At 45.3% G+C, this 17,117-nt stretch overlaps 1 protein-coding gene across 1 annotated transcript; it reads left to right on the forward strand.

Annotated features, from left to right (window-relative positions):
* The first annotated feature begins 4,524 nt into the window (after positions 1 to 4,524).
* LOC124503030 (beta-defensin 119) lies at positions 4,525 to 14,314 on the forward strand. Its single transcript, XM_047067751.1, has 2 exons — positions 4,525 to 4,579; positions 14,121 to 14,314. Exons 1-2 carry the CDS (start codon positions 4,525 to 4,527, stop codon positions 14,312 to 14,314), a joined length of 249 nt encoding a protein of 82 aa, XP_046923707.1.
* Positions 14,315 to 17,117: the final 2,803 nt, after the last annotated feature.

Raw genomic sequence — 17,117 nt, forward strand, 5'->3', positions numbered from 1 at the left:
ACTGCCATTGGACACCTCACCAGCTTTGCAAGTGGTATCTTGGAGCTGAATTTAAAATGCATACACAGATGGGGCACCTGGGTGGCTCAATCGGTTAAGTGTCTGGCTTTTGGCTCACAGTTTGTGAGTTCGAGCCCCGCATCGGGCTCTGTGCTCAGAGCCTGGAGCCTGGAGCCTGCTTCGGATTCTGTGTCTCCCTCTCTCTCTGCCCCTCCCCTGCTTGTGCGTGTTCTCTCTCTCTCTCTCTCTCTCTCTCTCTCTCAAAAATAACATTAAAAAAATAAAATAACATACGTATACAGAAATAAAGCATTTCCTGAGGCTTGAGTGTCGTGGAGTATTCAGAACTGGTATGTGACTATGAACGTATTAAAGAATTTTAGAAGAAACACGCTCACTAGCATCTGTTTCATGGAACACGGCTTGAAGCAGGACACAGTTGGGGGATATACCAGTGTAGGGGTTTCTCTAGCACCCAGTTCCTCTATGGGAGCCTCACCACACTTTCATGCAAACTTGGCCTCATATTGCCTTTCTCAAGCCAGAGGCCCTCAGCTGGACGCTTTTCCTACCTCACTGGGAAAGTGAGGAGAAGACGTGAATCCATGGAAGTCAAAGAAGCCTGTAAAAGGCTGTGATTTTATTGGTTCTCATTTTTTCTACCTTCTTGTATTATTAACCTCACAGGTTCGAGGGAGGACCAGCTGAGATAAAGTAAAAGTACCTAGGCTATGTGGGACCCTCTGGGAACTTGGTCCCTAGCACTTCCCGCCCCCTGCCCCACTGTGGCTGCGGGGACTGGGTGGCCTTTCAGAAGCTGAGAAATGCAACTTTGCAGATTTCAGGGGGTGGGTGGTACAGGTCTTAGAGAACTGGTCAGGCCAGCCTGTACCGTGTGGGAGGCATTACAAAGGCCCAGGCTACAGTCTGTTCTCTTCGGGGCGGGTTCTGGAAGCTACCACACAGCTCCCAGGGGCCAAGTTGGCTCTCTGACCAAGGCCTGCCTCTTCCCCTGTCTCTTGGCCTCTGCTCCCACAGTGGCTTCTGCTTGCTGGCCGCACTTACAGCCCCTGCCCCTTGCTTCCCACTTCCCTTAGCCCCGGCCTGGTTTCCCACCTTAACAGAGAAGATCACCATACAACAGTCACGTTCCGGAGTCAGAGAATGTAGGGGTTCAAGGGGAAAATGGAGCTTAACTGACAGAACTCTAGGTCCTGGCACTTGATGATCTGAGAACAAATCCACATGCACGCACGTACTCAAAAATACACAAACACCCACCCACCCACCAATTACACATCTGTGCACAACCAGCATCCGACTATAAACATTCTCACACATAGAACATTCAAGTACTCACATGCACAGAACACACACAAAGAACTCAGGCACGCAACTTATACACAAAATACACAAAATCTGAGCATGCACAGCTATGCACAAATTTACACATACGCACGAGTACATATAAACAAAATGCACTGCACATATAAACTCAGATGCCCAAGTATAGATGTGCTGTAGCAATGAACCTATCTCTTTCCATTTCTCCTTAGCTCAGTCAAGGCTGTTTCTCTGAACGGTCCCAGTGCTTCTTGCCAATCTGTCTAGGAGGCTTCATAAAGGGGCTTATGAAATATCGCAAAGAACTGTAATAAGAAGGGGCCTGGAATCTCCAGGGTGGACCTTGTGGTCTGTTACAATAATGACAGCAGATACTTCTATTGTGGTGGGTAAGTGTCAGGGGTCTTACGCGTATTCACCAAATGCTTTGTGCCTATTCACTCATTTGGTCCTCGTTAACAACCTACAGAGCAAGCGCCGTTGTTACCCGCGTCGTATAGCCAAGGACACAGGTTCAGAGTTAATTACTTTTTCCGAGGTACTACAGTCAGGAGATTAACTTCAGGATACAGGCTTGTCAACATCCTGTGAGGCCATCTCGTCCCCTGTGCTGAGTCCTGTAGCGGCTGAATAACATTCTCAAGGACACGCAGGCTGCCCAGTTCCCAGCCCCGGACCAGGAGGAACGCCTGGGTCTCCGCTGCACTTGCTGGATGTTCTCTCCTTTTACACCCTTTGTGTTTATGCTTTTCCGGCTACAATGAGGCCTTGTAATTTCTCCCCGGAGGGAGAAACAGCCTCCTTGCTAGTCTTTGCTTGCTTGACTCTACCCTGGCAATTATCTTCAATGTGGGCTGCTGGAGTGATTCTTCGAGGCAAAAAAAAAAAAAAAAAAAAAAAAAAAATCTGACCATGCCCCCACAGTCCTCTCTAAAAGATCTAACTATTCCCTGTTGTGCGCAGGCTGGATTCCCAAGCCCTGAGCATGACATCGAAGGCCCCGCATGGGGGTGCCTGGGAGGCTCAGTCGGTTAAGCATCCAACTCTTGACATCAGCTCAGGTCATGATCTCACGTGAGTCTGAGCCCCGCATCGGGCTCTGTGCTGACAGCTCAGAGCCTGGAGCCTGCTTCGGATTCTGTGTCTCTTTCTCACTCTCTGCCCCTCCCCCCCACTTTCTCTCTCTCTCTCTCTCTCTCTTTCTCTCTCTCAAAAATAAATAAATATTAAAAACAATTAATGAAGGCCCCCACGTGATGATGTGGTGCCTGCCTGTTTCCATCCGGGTCTCCCCTTCTGTCTCAAACGTTCACAACCGCGACTGTCTACTGACTTTTCTCCTACCTTCCTCTGTGGAAATTGGCTTTCCGTTGTCCATCCTTCTTTCCATCCAGGAAGCGCCTGAGCAGTTCCCGTCACCTGACCAAGTCTCAATTTTGTCGGACGTGAGTTGGAGGCTTATGATTTCCACTTCGGAGGAAAAGAAATATAATAAATATGAGGATGCAAAAATAATGATAATGAAAACCGACATAATAATAGTTAATGATTATTCAGCACCTACGAGGTGTCAGGTACTTGGTTAAGCAGTTTACGCAAGTTATCCCACTTAATTCAACCAGGTGTAGTTACGATTTGTATTTGATCATAGGATACTCAGGAAATTTACCTTGTTCAAGGCCAACAGGTACCGAATGTCAGGGCCAATCCTCAATTTCAAATCTGCGTGAAATCAAAACCTGTTCTCCAATCCTGGTATTCTTGGATTCTAGAATTCTCTTCAGTCTTCTTCTCCTGTCATAGTTTCTGAAGTTCTGCCCGAGGTCCAGTCCTTATTCAGCTTCCTGAGATGCTGGGCTGAAGGGATACAGTCCACGCACTTTCTCTACACCCTGGAAGGACTTGGGTTGCTTCCCCATTAGATCACTCCTTATAGGTCAAGGTATGTTATTTATTCGGACCACAGGTATTTATGAAGTTCCTGCGATGTGTTGGGTGTGTCAGAGGTTGCTAGCTCCTCCCCCAATATCTGTCCTTCCCTTTTTCTTAGTAAGACTACCCCCGAATGTTAGCTAGCCATGGTTGCCCAGAATAAGGAAAATATTTCCATTCTACCCTGCAGGTAGGTGTGGCCCTGTGAGTAAGTTCTGGCCAATGTACTGGAGTGGAAGCCGTGTGTGCAGATGCTGAGTCGTGTCCCTTAAAGGCAAAAGTACGCAGTTCATTTCCTTCTTTCTCCTCCCCCGGATGGCTGCAGTGGGGCCTTGACGGCGGGGACTGGAGCAGCCCTCTCAGGTCATCAAATGAAGCTGCCTGTGGAGGATGGCAGAACATCAAGCCAGGGGGACCCTTGCTCTCTGCTGAATCAGGAAGCTGCTACACTCAACTCCTTGCCCAGACTTTTCCATGAGAAAGAAGTCAATGTCTGTCTTTTGGAATCCTTGTTCGGGGAGAATACCTGTTAAAACAGTTGAATTAATACTCTAGCCCAGGGGAGGTTACGGGCGGTGGGGTTACAAGGCAAATTTCTGACATTCGAATGGAAGAGACAAAGATAAAGCACGTAAAACAGAATTGAAAAGAACGGATACATCCGTGCAGGTGGTGCATCAAGGGTTGACGATCCAGAGCCACTGTAGGTGGGAGTGCCGATATCTAGGGTGACTAGGAAAGGCCTGTCCAGGAGGTGACCTTCCAGATGAGACTGAATGATAAACAGGAGCCAGCCATGGAAGGTCTCAAGGGAGAACAAATAACAAAGCTAAAGCCCTGAACCGGGAACCAGATTGGCGAGGTCAAGCCTCGGAAAGATACGCCTATGTATCCTTTTGTTAGAAAGCCGAGAATAAGTACTTTTTTTAGTTGGGAATTTCTTGATGTATATTTATGCATTCATTAATTAGTTCTTTTGGTCTTGAAAGGCTTAAGAGGCTCTAATTTGCCCGTCTCCTCCCACTATTGGCGCGGGTGCTGGCCAGTTTCCCACACTCTCGTCTCGTGCTTTGCCACGAAATCTGCTACACACTGTCCTTTGGCCTGGCTGATCTCGTACAAATCCTCTCCTGCTAGAATTCGCTGCCTACAACCCTGCCAATAAAAGCGAGGCTCATCCCTGCTGCACAGAACTCTGTTTCTATCCCCTGCAGCACAGCCACCTCCTTCTCCTGTGACCTGCCAGCCATGAAGTTACTTCTGTTTCTTCTCATCCTTCTGGCCATGGAACCGGTGGTCTCAGGTAACTTGGGTCCCTCTCAAGTGTCTGGGATCGTGGTCATGAACTTTTCGCTTTCCTCTCCTCTTCCCTGCGGACAGCACGAAGCTTTTCCTCATCTGATGCGGCTTTGGGAGGTTTCCCCATGAGCTGATCAGCTCACATCCACATTTTTCCCTGATTCTTTTTTTTTGCCAAGGTGGTGGGATGGTAGCTATTTGGAGCATCTGACACTTAAGGGCAGGGTAGTGTTCTGGTGGGACCTGGGAGACGGCTTAGGGGTGATGGGTTGGGTGCAGACTGGGGACTTGTTGGGGGCTTTAGGACATTAGATTAGAAGCTGATGATGAGTTGTGATGGGGAGAAAGACCTTGGGGTTGGAGTGGTAGGGGGAAGATTAGGATGAGCTGGAGGTGAGGTATTGGGCTTCCCTGATGGTTTGGAGAGGGCTGGGGAGGAGATGGGATTTGGGGTTGAGTGGAGGTGGTGCTGGGGGTAGACTGGGGCTTGGGCGGAAGCTGGGAGTTGGTAATGAATAGTGCAGGGTGTCTGATGACTGCTGCTCAGAATTGAGGTTGGTGACTTGATTAAATTTGGGTTTGGCTTGGAGTTCAGGCTCAAGGGGCATTGAGTTGGGTAGGGCTCAGCATCCTACTTAAAATTGGACGGGGTTTTGAATTTGAATTGGGTGAATATGGTCAAGGAGGACTGGAGACTGCATTGTGGCTGGACCCAGGGCTAGTTGAGCTGAAGTTAGGGCCAGGCTGTTGATAAAGAGCTGAGTCTGTTGAAGTGTGGATGAATCCCCTCCATCTCCTAATCTTATAGTTGTTTATTTCCTTTCTCATCATTCCCAAGCTCCATTAAGGAAGGATCTTCATTGGCAGCAAGTGATCCCAAAGTTAGGAGTAGCAGGTTGGAGGATAGGAAGACAGAGGGTGGGATGTCTGAAAGCCTTGGATCACCCAAGGTTGAAACAATTGTCTTGGTTCCCTCCCCTCTCAAGATCGCTTCTTTCCTTTCCTGGGACTGTGTCCAGTGTTACTTCCTCAACGGTCTCCCCTTCTCCCCTGTCCTGTTCCTCCTCTTGTCTTGCCACTTGAGGGATACTAACATCTGCTTAATGGTTGTTCCTGGGCCCAACAGCAGAGTGTTGGATGAATGGACATTGCCGGATGGGGTGCAAAAGTGATGAAGACAGTCTCATTCGTTGCTCAAATCGTAAACGGTGCTGTGTCCTTAGTCGTTACTTAACAGTCCAACCAATGACAGTTGAAAGAATACAGCCCTGGACCGTTCCTCCGATGTCCAAGCAAGTAGAACATAAAGCCAAACCTGGCAAAAGAGGGAATATAAATGGATATCGTGGATAGAAATGGCTTTGTTTCAGGTTCCTTAGCTCCCACATTCCATTAAAAGTCACAAATCTGTTCCTTGTGGCCGTCAATCATGAGGAATGATGCTCCAAATGGATTGAGGGTGGAGGGATGGCAGGATGGGGGTTAAGAGGTAGCAGAGGGACATCGCTGGGGCTTGGACGCAGCAGTGAGGTGATGGTTCCTCATCTACCAGCTGCAGGAAAGGCTACTGGGTCGGGAGTGGACTGAGAAGTACATCTGGGAAGCCAAGAGACTTAAAGGCACAGCAGGTCCTGAGAGGGGGAGAACCCTTGGGCGGGAGAGTTGGTCCATCCTGGGGGACCAGGCTGGGGGTTGACATAGGCTGATCAGAGCCCAAATCCTTGGGTTTCTAGGGAAATTGGCTGAGATGCCTTTTGATCCTGGAGATCCCACAGTGCCAAAGAGCAGAGGGTTTCCAAGTGCTAAAAACAGATAAAGCACATGATTTTACCCATTTATAAATGAGTTTGTTCACTATCCAGTTCGTCTGTTCTGTCATGGATTCAGTTATTCAGTCCCCTCAGCCTTGCCACTTACCGCTGTCAGACTCTGTTCATATCCCCCTCCAGGCTTCAGCTTCCCCATCTGCGAAGTTGGAACCATAGACAATCTCAAAGCTCAGGATTGTGGGAAGAAGGAAGTGAAATAATGTAGCTCACAGTGCCCAGTATATCGTAAGCCCTAATTAATGTTAGCTATTACTATTATTGCTCATTGATTTCTTCAAGCATTTAAGGAATATGTGCTGTGTGCCTTCCAGTTGTGTTAGACTCTGAGGGAGACAGAAACCTGCCTCATTTAATTTAGCCTGGGAGAAGACCAACCCATGGGGGACATTCAAGAATTCTGATCGGGTACCTAGAGGACTTGGGTGTCTTCCCAGCTTTGTGGTCTCAAATCCTATTCTCTGGGCCCCATGTATCCAATACAGTTGTTCACCCCTGAACACTGTTCCCTGTAGTGAGGTCAGAGACCAGGAATGTTCTGTAAAGCATGGTTCATGACATGAAAACAGAATAAGTTCATCCTGACCCTTGGAGATAATTTGCTCTCAGTTCAATATTTCTGCTCTTAGACTCTGGGAAGAGAGACACCTCTTCCTCTGATCCTGGTCCTACTCTGGGTGTCCTCTGATTAAGTCACTCCCTATGGGGTTGAGAGTTGATGGGGGCAAGTGGGATATATCCATTTAGAGACCGTGTCCTCCTCTCCTTCCAAGACCATGCTTTGAGCACCTGGGGCGTGGAATTCCCTCCCAAAGAACCCCCGTGCTGTTTCCAAGGACCACATGGGCTTTCCCCAGCCTCACCCCTGGAAGGTGGGGCCCACTGTGTGTGCAACTTAGGCAGGAGGAGGGTCAAGGACACTCCTGTTTGCAGGGGCAGTGGGCCAGCGGGGATGTTCAGGCTGCACTGTCCATGCCTTGCATGAAAGAGTCCTCACAGTGTGGGGCAGAGTTGGGGATGGGAGAGAGGAGAGCTGGGCTGTGGGCTGAGCCAGCTCCCCTCAGGCCGCCATCTTCCTGCACAGAACTCTGAAGAATCCAAGAATCACAAATTCAAATCTGCCCTTTCAGGTCATTATGAAGGGTTATTTCAAAGATTTTTTTTTTTTTAATTTTTAAAATGTTTATCTTTGGGGGGGAGGGGCAGAGAGAGAGAGGGAGACACAGAATCCGAAGCAGGCTCCAGGCTCCGAGCTGTCAGCACAGAGCCTGACGCGGGGCTCAAGCCCACAAACTGTGAGATCATGACCTGAGCCAAAGTCAGACACTTTGACCGACTGAGCCACCCAGACGCCCCATGAAGGGCTATTTCACAAAGGGCCATAGGATAGATTTTATTTATCTCACTTGTTAGCTTTATTCATAACTGTTAAATATGCAGACATATGATAGATGAGCTTCCATTTGCATTCCTGCCCCAGGACCCACACACATTAGGGTTGTGTCTGGAATCTGGATCGTGCTCTGGTGCACAGCCCATCTCCAAGTTCGCTTCAGAGGCAGGGGCTGCGTAATCTGTGTGTCCACATGCTCGACGCCTATGTGATCTGGGGAGACTCTTAGGCTGCCCACCAGAGCTGCCTGGGCCCTGGGTGAGACCATCCAAAATACTTCCTCACTGGCTTCTCTGCCTCCAGATTCTCTTTGCTGCAGTAAACATGGGAATGCAGATACCTTTTTGAGACCCCGTTTTCATTTCCTTTGGGTATATACCCAGAAGTGGGATTGCTGGATCATAGGATAGTTCTATTTGTAACGTTTTGAGGAAAATCTTGTTTTCCATTGTGGCTGCACCAATTATATTCCCACCAACAAGTGCACAAGGGTTCCCTTTTCTCCCCACCCTCATCAACTTTTTGTTTGAACTTTTTTGAACTTTTTGTTTTGAAATACTTATTGGTTCATAGGAGGTTGCAAAGATAGTACAAAGAGAGGTCCTACGGACCTTTTGTACAATTTCCTACCAAAGATTATATTTTATGTAATCATAATACAATACACAAACCAGGAGACTGGTATTGTTGCAATGTGTGTGCATACTTCTATGGTATTTTCTTGCAAGCACAGCGTTGTGTAACTACCACTGTTATCAAGATACAGACCCATGCTATCAGCACAGAGATCCTTCTCCTGCTACTCTTTCACAGTGGCACGGACTCTTCCCTGCCTCCACCGTCTGTCGCTAACCTTAACCTTTGGCAACCACTAATCTGCTTCTTATCTCCCTAATTTTTATCATTTAGAAAGTGTTATATAAATGGGATCATACGTCATCTTTTGAGATTGGCTTTTTTCTTTTTAAAAAAAAAATTTTTTTTAACGTTTTTATTTATTTTTGGGACAGAGAGAGACAGAGCATGAACGGGGGAGGGGCAGAGAGAGAGGGAGACACAGAATCGGAACAGGCTCCAGGCTCTGAGCCATCAGCCCAGAGCCCGACGCGGGGCTCGAACTCACGGACCGCGAGATCGTGACCTGGCTGAAGTCGGACGCCTAACCGACTGCGCCACCCAGGCGCCCCAAGGCTTTTTTCTTTTTAAGAAAGGATTATGCTCTTGAGATCTATCCAAGTTGTATGGATCAATTTCTCTTAATCTTTAAAAAAGGTCATTTCTTTTAAAATCTGAGTAGCTGTAGCCAATGCATTAAGGCAAGAAAAAGAAATAAAGGCATACAAGTTAGAAAGGAAAAAAATAAAAACTGTCTGTATTTGCAGATATCATAATGGTTTCTGTAGAAAATCCCAAGGAATCTACAAAAAAAAAAAATCTAGAACTAATAATTCAGTTCAGTAAGGTCCTAGGATACAAGATAAACATAAAACATTAATTGCATTTCTATATACTATCATTGAATATGTGAACACTGAAATTAAAAATACAGTACCATTCACAACCACTCCAAAAAGTATAAAATGCTTAGGTGTATACCTAATAAAACATGTGTAGCAAGTGTATGATGAGAACTACAGAATGTCTATAAAAGAAAGAAGTTCTAAATAAATGAAGAGACATACCATGTTTATAGAGTGTAAGATTCAACAAGCAAATATGCCAATTCTCCTCAAACTGGTAGGCACTCTTGACACAATTTCTATCAAAATCCCAGCAGCATTTTTGGTAGATAGAGACAAGATTATTTTGTCTATATCTTGTCAATAGAGAAAAATCCGCAAAGGAATGAGAACAGCTAAAACAAGTTTGAACAAAAAGAATAAAGTCAGAGGAAGCATGCTACCAGATATCAAGACTTCCATAGCTAAGGTGATCAAGACTGTGTGATTTTGGTGGAGAGACAGACATATGGATCAATGGAACAGAATAGCAAGCCGGGAATAGGTCCACATGTGTACAGCCAACTAATTTTTCACAAATGTGCAAAAGCAATTCAATGGGAGAAAGATAGCTTTTTCAACAAATGGTGCTGGATTAGTGAGACATCTGTAAGAAAAGAAAGAAAAAAGAGAAAGAGATGGGGGGGCGGGGAAAGAACCTCAATCTAAACCTCACATCTTATACGAAATTTAACTCAAAATGGCTCATAGATTTAAACATAAGATGTAGAGGCACCTGGGTGGCTCAGTTGGTTAAGTGTCTGACTTCGGCTCAGGTCATAATCTCACGGTTCGTGGGTTCGAGCCCCACATCAGGCTCTGTGCTGACAGCTCAGAGCCCGGACCTTGCTTCAGATTCTGTGTCTCCCTCTCTCTCTGCTCCTCCCCAACTCGCGCTCTGTCTCTGTCTCTGTCTCTCAAAAATGAATAAACATTTAAAAAAGTTAAAAAGACGGGGCACCTGGGTGGCGCAGTCGGTTAAGCGTCCGACTTCAGCCAGGTCACGATCTCGCGGTCCGTGAGTTCGAGCCCCGCGTCGGGCTCTGGGCTGATGGCTCAGAGCCTGGAGCCTGCTTCAGATTCTGTGTCTCCCTCTCTCTCTGCCCCTCCCCCGTTCATGCTCTGTCTCTCTCTGTCCCAAAAATAAATAAACGTTGAAAAAAAAATTTATAAAATAAAAAAATAAAAAAGTTAAAAAGAAATAAATAAAAATAAACAAAAGATGTAAAAGTATAAAACTTCTGGCAGAAAACATAGGAATAATCTTTCAGGCCTAGGGCTTGGTGAAAAGTTCTGAGATATGAAAAGCACAATCCACAAGGGAAAAAAAAATTAGCAAGTTGGACTTCATCAAAATTCAAAACGTTCACTCTGCAAGAGGGCCTGTGAATAGGATATACTGAAAGGCAAATTGCAGAAATATTTGCAAGCCACGAATCTGACAAAGGATCTGTATCTAGAATACAGAAACAACTCTCAAAACTCAACAGTAAAAACCAAGCCATCGAATTAGGAGAAAGACAATTCATCAAAGAGGGCATACAGATGTCAAATAGGCACACGGAAAGATGTTCAACATTGTTAGCCATCAGGGATATGCATATTAAGATGATACGATATGGGAATGCAAGCTGGTGCAGCCACTCTGGAAAACAGTATAGAGGTTCCTCAAAAAAACTAAATAGAACTACCCTACGACTCAGCAATTGCACTACTAGGCGTTTATCCATGGGATGTAGGTGTGCTGTTTCGAAGGGACACGTGCACCCCCACGTTTATAGCAGCACTATCCACAATAGCCAAAGTATGGAAAGAGCCCAAATGTCCATCGATGGATGAATGGATAAAGAAGATGTGATATATATATATATATATATATATACACAATGGAGTATTACTCGGCAATCAAAAAGCATGAAATCTTGCCATTTGCAACTACGTGGATGGAACTGGAGGGTATTATGCTAAGTAAAATGAGTCAGTCAGAGAAAGACAAAAATCATATGACTTCACTCATATGAGGACTTTACGAGACAAAACAGACGAACATAAGGGAAGGGAAACAAAAAGAATATAAAAACAGGGAGGGGGACAAAACAGAAGAGACTCATAAATCTGGAGAACAAACTGAGGGTTACGGGAGGTGTTGTGGGGGGGGAATGGGCTAAATGGGTAAGGGGCACCAGGAATCTACTTCTGAAATCATTGTCTAACTAATTTGGATGTAAATTTAAAAAAATAAAAAATAAAACAAGTTAAAAAAAAAAGATGATACGGTATTCCACTACATAATTATTAGAACCGCTGAAGTTAAAAGCAGTGACATTACCAAATACTGGCAAGGATGCAGAGAACATGGACCTTTTACACATTGCTGCTGAGAAGGTTAAGTGGTAGGGCAACTCTGGAAAACAGTTTTCCAGTTTCCTTTTAAAAAACAAAATATACACTAACTGTGTTACCCAGCAAATGCACCCCTGGGCATTTAATCCAAAGACATGAAAATTTAGTTTCAAAAACTTGTAGATGAATGTCCATAACAGCTTTATTTGCCTTTAAGGGATTCTTCAAAAAAAAATTTTTTTTTACGTTTATTTATTTTTGAGAGAGAAAGAGACAGAGTGCAAGCAGGGGAGGGGCAGAGAGAGAGGAAGACACAGAATCCGAAGCGGGCTCCAGGCTGTGAGCTGTTAACACAGAGCCCGAAGCGGGGCTTGAGCTCACGAGCCATGAGATCATGACCTGAGCTGAAGTCGGATGCTTAACAGACTGAGCTACCCAGGCGCCCCTTAAGGGATTCTTTAAAAAAAAAAAAAAAAAGACTTTATGCTTTTAGACCGGTTTTAGGTTCATAGGATATTTGAGAAGGTACAGAGATTTCCCACATATCCTCTACCCTCACTCATGCACAGCCTTCCCTATTATCAACGTCCCTCACAGAGTGGTACATTTGTTACAACTGATAAACTCTATTGACACATCATCATCACCCAAAATCCATATTTAAAAAAAAAATTTTTTTTAATGGTCATTTATTTTTGAGACAGAGAGAGACAGAGCATGAGCAGGGGAGGGGCAGAGAGAGAGGGAGACGCAAATCCGAAGCAGGCTCCAGGCTGTGAGCTGTCAGCACAGAGCCTGACATGGGGCTCAAACCCATGAACTTGGAGATCATGACCTGAGCCGAAGTCAGACGCTCAACTGACTGAGCCACCAGGCGCCCCACCCAAAGGCCATATTTTACCTTAGGGTTCACCCTTGGTACTGTACTGTGGGTTTGGACAAATGTATAATGACATGAATAGACCATTCCAGGATCATATGGAGTAACTTCACTGTAAATCCTCCAAATCCTCTGTGCTTTGCCTCTTCATCTGTCTCCTACCCCAACCTCTGGTAACCACTGATCTTTTTATTACCCCCGTTATTTTGCCTTTTCCGAAATGTCATACAGTTGAAAATCATACACTATGGAGCCTTCTCAGATTGGCTTCTTTCACTCACTGATGTGCATTTAAGAGTCCTCCGTGTCTGTTCGTGACTTAATAGCTCATTTCTTTTTATCACTGAATAATAATCTCTTGTCTGGACGGACCACAGTTTATTTGTCCATTCACCTACTGAAGGGAATCTTGGTTGTTTCTAATTTGGGGTAGTTATAAATAAAACTACAAACATCATGTGCAGATTTTTTTTTCATGAAGACTGGTTTATTGGTGGTAGTTAGTATAAGTCAATAAATATTGATCCTCAAAGAAGAACCTAGTTATTTATTGATTACTGGTCCATAGAGATCCGAATGAAATTGAACCAGCTGCCTGCTGAGATGATACATGGAAGTCAAGGCTGCTTCTTGGGAAATGGAGCCACAGCTAGCTGATATATAGCATAGGCTGTTCCACCAACTGTAAGCATCACAGTGGCTCTATACGGGAAGATATCAGCTCTCTCTCTACCGGAAGACATCAGCTCTTTCTCAACAGGGAGACATCAGCTCTCTCTCTACAGGAAGACATCAGCTATCTATACAGGGAGACATCAGCTCTCTCTCTACAGGAAGATATCAGCTCTCTCTCTCTGCAGGAAAACATCAGCTCCGCTACCCTATAGATGCACTGGAATTCCATTATCCTCCTGAAGCTTTTGTTTCTCTGGGCTTGATTTTCAAACTGCCTGTGTGAAGCAGTTCATGTGCAGATTTCTGTGTAGACATAAGTTTTCAAGTTCTGGTAAATACTAAGAAGCACAACCGCTGGATTGTGTGGTAAGTGTATGTTTCGTTTCATAAGAAACTGACAAACTGTCTTCCAAAGTGGCCGTATCGTTTCGCATTCCCATCAGCAGCATAGGAGAGTTTCTGTTGCTCTACATTCTTCCCAGCATTTGGTGTCAGTGTTCCAGATTTTGGTCATTCTAATAGGTGGGCAGTGGTGGCACATAAGTATTTCAAAAAAAATTTTTTTTTACATTTATTTATTTCTGAGAGACAGAGAGAGACAGAGCACAGGTGGGGGAGGAGCAGAGAGAGAATGAGACACAGAATCCGAAGCAGGCTTTGGTCTCCGAGCCGTTAGCACAGAGCCCCACGAGGGGCTCGAACCCACAAACGGTGAGATCTTGACCTGAGCCGAAGTTGGACACTCAACCGACTGAGCCACCCAGGCACCCTGCACATAATTATTTCAGCCCTTTAGGTTTTGACTGTGCTCCTTGACTCCTCAGATCTATGTTAGTATTGCCACTATTAAATGGAAATTAACTATCTGTGTGTATGTATATATATATATATATATATATTTTTTTTTTTTTTTTTTTTTTTTTGGCCAGGCAGACATCACACTCTTCGATGCATGGGAAACATGGGAATCTGTAGACCCTCTTGCAGAAAGTCTGAACAACCCTACCTCTACTGCTTAAATTATCAGTCATGCTGCCTCCAGTCCTACATGAGGATAAGCATTTCTGGCAGAGAGACGAAAAATGACTGGAGCCAACAGAATCGCTGGCCAAAAATACCTTGAGTGCTGGTGATCAACATCTTCAGGCTGCTATCAAGACCCCTTATTAAAATTCATGCACCTGCCACCCTTGTCTGTCTTCTGTCCATTGGAAATCACGGCGAGAGATTGGGTTTTGCATGATGAGGTATCTGTCCCATTCTGGATCCAGCTCTGTGGGAGAGAAAACTGGAGTGACAAGAAGAATCTAGAAAAACCACGGACGATGGGGAGAGAAGGTCCTGAGACCACTGAGGGAGAGTTGAAGCGTTTGGGCAGAGCCAGGACTTCAACTGTGCCATGGAGGGCTCAGAGGGGGATCAGAGTTAGTGGGATGGATGCACAGGGCAGTGGGTGGGCGTCTTGTAGACAAGCATGCCTTCGTTTATGGAAGAATTTCCTAACCAGCTGCTGTAGTGTGAATAAGTTGTTTCTGCCAAGGCTTCAAGTCGTGAGGCTGGAGGTCTGTTTGGTGATTATTGAGGAAGGAATTTGACTATCACATGCTGTTGTTCTTTTTGATGATTGTCAGGGACTTTTTATTTTTTTAGAGAGCGCGAGCAAGTGGGGGAGGGGCAGAGAGGCAGAGAGAGAATCTTAAGCAGGCTCCACACGCAGCAAAGAGGCCGCCAACGCCACCACGGGGCTCAATCCCCCGAACCGTGAGATCATGACCTGAGCCAAAATTAAGAGTCAGACACTCAACCGGCTGAGCCACCCAGGCGCCCCAGTTAAGCACTTTTAATCCCCGAAAGTCTAGGAGGCGTGTGCCCCCAATGACAACCAACAAGAGCTTTTTGAGGGAAAATTCTAATTTTACTTTTTCTGTCTTACCTCCACTCATATCTCCTTTCTTTCTCCACCTTTACTTCCAAATGTTGTCAAAAGGAGAGTAGCTACATTTACCAGGGATCTTTCTCTAGTCTCTGTCTCAAGTTGTTACAGTTTGCTTTTGGGCTTATGGTACCATTGAACTGGCTCGGGCCAAGTTCACTGGCGCACTTCCTTTCTGAAAGGCCCCTGGATGTTGCTCAACTTGTATCTCACTCTGCCTCTCGGTAGCGGTAGCGCTTCCAACCACAATTCATCCTCTCCCTGGAAACTGGGTTGGCTGCTGTGACTTCACTCTTTCTTTGTTTCCCTCCTAACCTCTGGGCTGCTCCTCCCCCATTGCCTCTCGGGGTTCCTCCGCTGGCATTTGTCACCTTGCATCCCTCTGGTTCTCTCTCCTTTTGTGAGAATCAATACTGTCCACATTCCTAGGAGAAGGCTGACAGTTCTCCAGCCGTGTTAACAAGTAAATACCTTGAAAGGTTTTTAACCTTTCTCGTCTATCAGGGACAACTTGCATCCGTGAAGACACCTTGGAAAGCCAAATCATCAGTGGCAGCGTTATGCTTTGAAAGTCAGACAGTCAGCGCTGGGTTCGCTTCAGGGTCTACACTTCTAGGTGGTCATCAACCCATCTCCACGTCTGTAACCAACACGACTCCCCCAGGACGCTCCCCGCAAATGCTATAGAAGTTCAGCACTTTGTTCTGCTTAAGAGAGCCATGCATGACCAGCACGGCTCTCTTTTATTTAAGAAAACAATCATTTCAGCATTTTGGCTTCAGACACTGAGTGTTAATCTCCTCTTTTGACAATTCTCTTCTCTTCTTCCTTCTGTGTTTCTGCCCAGCCTCTCATAACAACAAACCTTATGATCTGGACAAAATTGGTGGTTCTGGACCTCTGTTTCTGTCAGAGTAATGGTCTAAGAACCCGGACGAGCCCTCCCATTGAGAATATCTAAAATACTTTATTTAAAGTATACAAAAGAACTTCTTACGCATCCTTGACCTTGCCACAAAAGCGTAAAGAATATTAAGGCTGACTGAAACCTGGTGCTTCTCTGAAGGCAGTAACTGAAACTGGCTTCTGTCTTGAAAGCATTTGCTGAATCGGGTGAACTTGAACTTGATTTCCATGGTTTTGGCCAGGGTCAGGCGTAGGCAGGGGAGAGGAGACAGCGCCTAGGGTCTGAAAAAATGGGAGTCCAGGAGAAGACTCCTACATAAGTCTCGGTCCTGAAAGTGTTACACATGCTGTGTAAGGATAAAACAGATACCACTGGGTGCCTGGGTGGCTCAGTTGGTTGAGCATCCGACTTTGGCTCAGGTCATGATCTCACATTTCATGTTCGAGCTGTACATCGAGCTTGCTGCTCTCAGCTTGGAGCCCACTTTGGATCCTCTGTCCCTTTCTCTCTCTGTGCCCACCCCCACTCGTGCTCTCTCAAAAATAAATAGACAAAACAAAAAAGAATAGCCGTTCTTTTAAACAACAAAAAACAGAAAAATCCCAAAACAAAAAGATACAACTTTCCTTCTCCTTTAGCAAGCCTTTTTTGAGGAAAATTGTCTGGTCTTAAACCTTGATACTCAGTACACAGAAAAAAAAAAAATCTCTACTGGGAATTTACAACCTCAAGCTGGCTCTCACATATCACATAGTTTCTTAGCCAGAATTCATGGCATATGGATGGTCTGAAAAAAAAAATCAAGCTGATGATTCAGTTAAAGTTGCCCCAAAGTAGTAGTGACAAAGATGTGTGACAGAAACAAATGAAGGAGTAGACCTTTAAGTCATGACTCAACGAATTTACTCAGATTAAGCGCCAAGGAAAATGCATAAATCAGAGCCCTAAATCACAAAAGCACAAGGAAATAAGGCACCATGAATTAAGGCCAGGAGAAACCACAGACCAGAGATTCAGGACTTCACGGACTCCAAATATCAGAATTACTAGTAATAATAATTTTAAGGATAATTTGAAAAAAAATAA

Source organism: Lynx rufus, unplaced genomic scaffold, assembly GCF_022079265.1.
Source record: "Lynx rufus isolate CCGP_SWC_20201006 ecotype Redwood Valley unplaced genomic scaffold, mLynRuf1.p SCAF_8, whole genome shotgun sequence".
Taxonomy (NCBI): domain Eukaryota; kingdom Metazoa; phylum Chordata; class Mammalia; order Carnivora; family Felidae; genus Lynx; species Lynx rufus.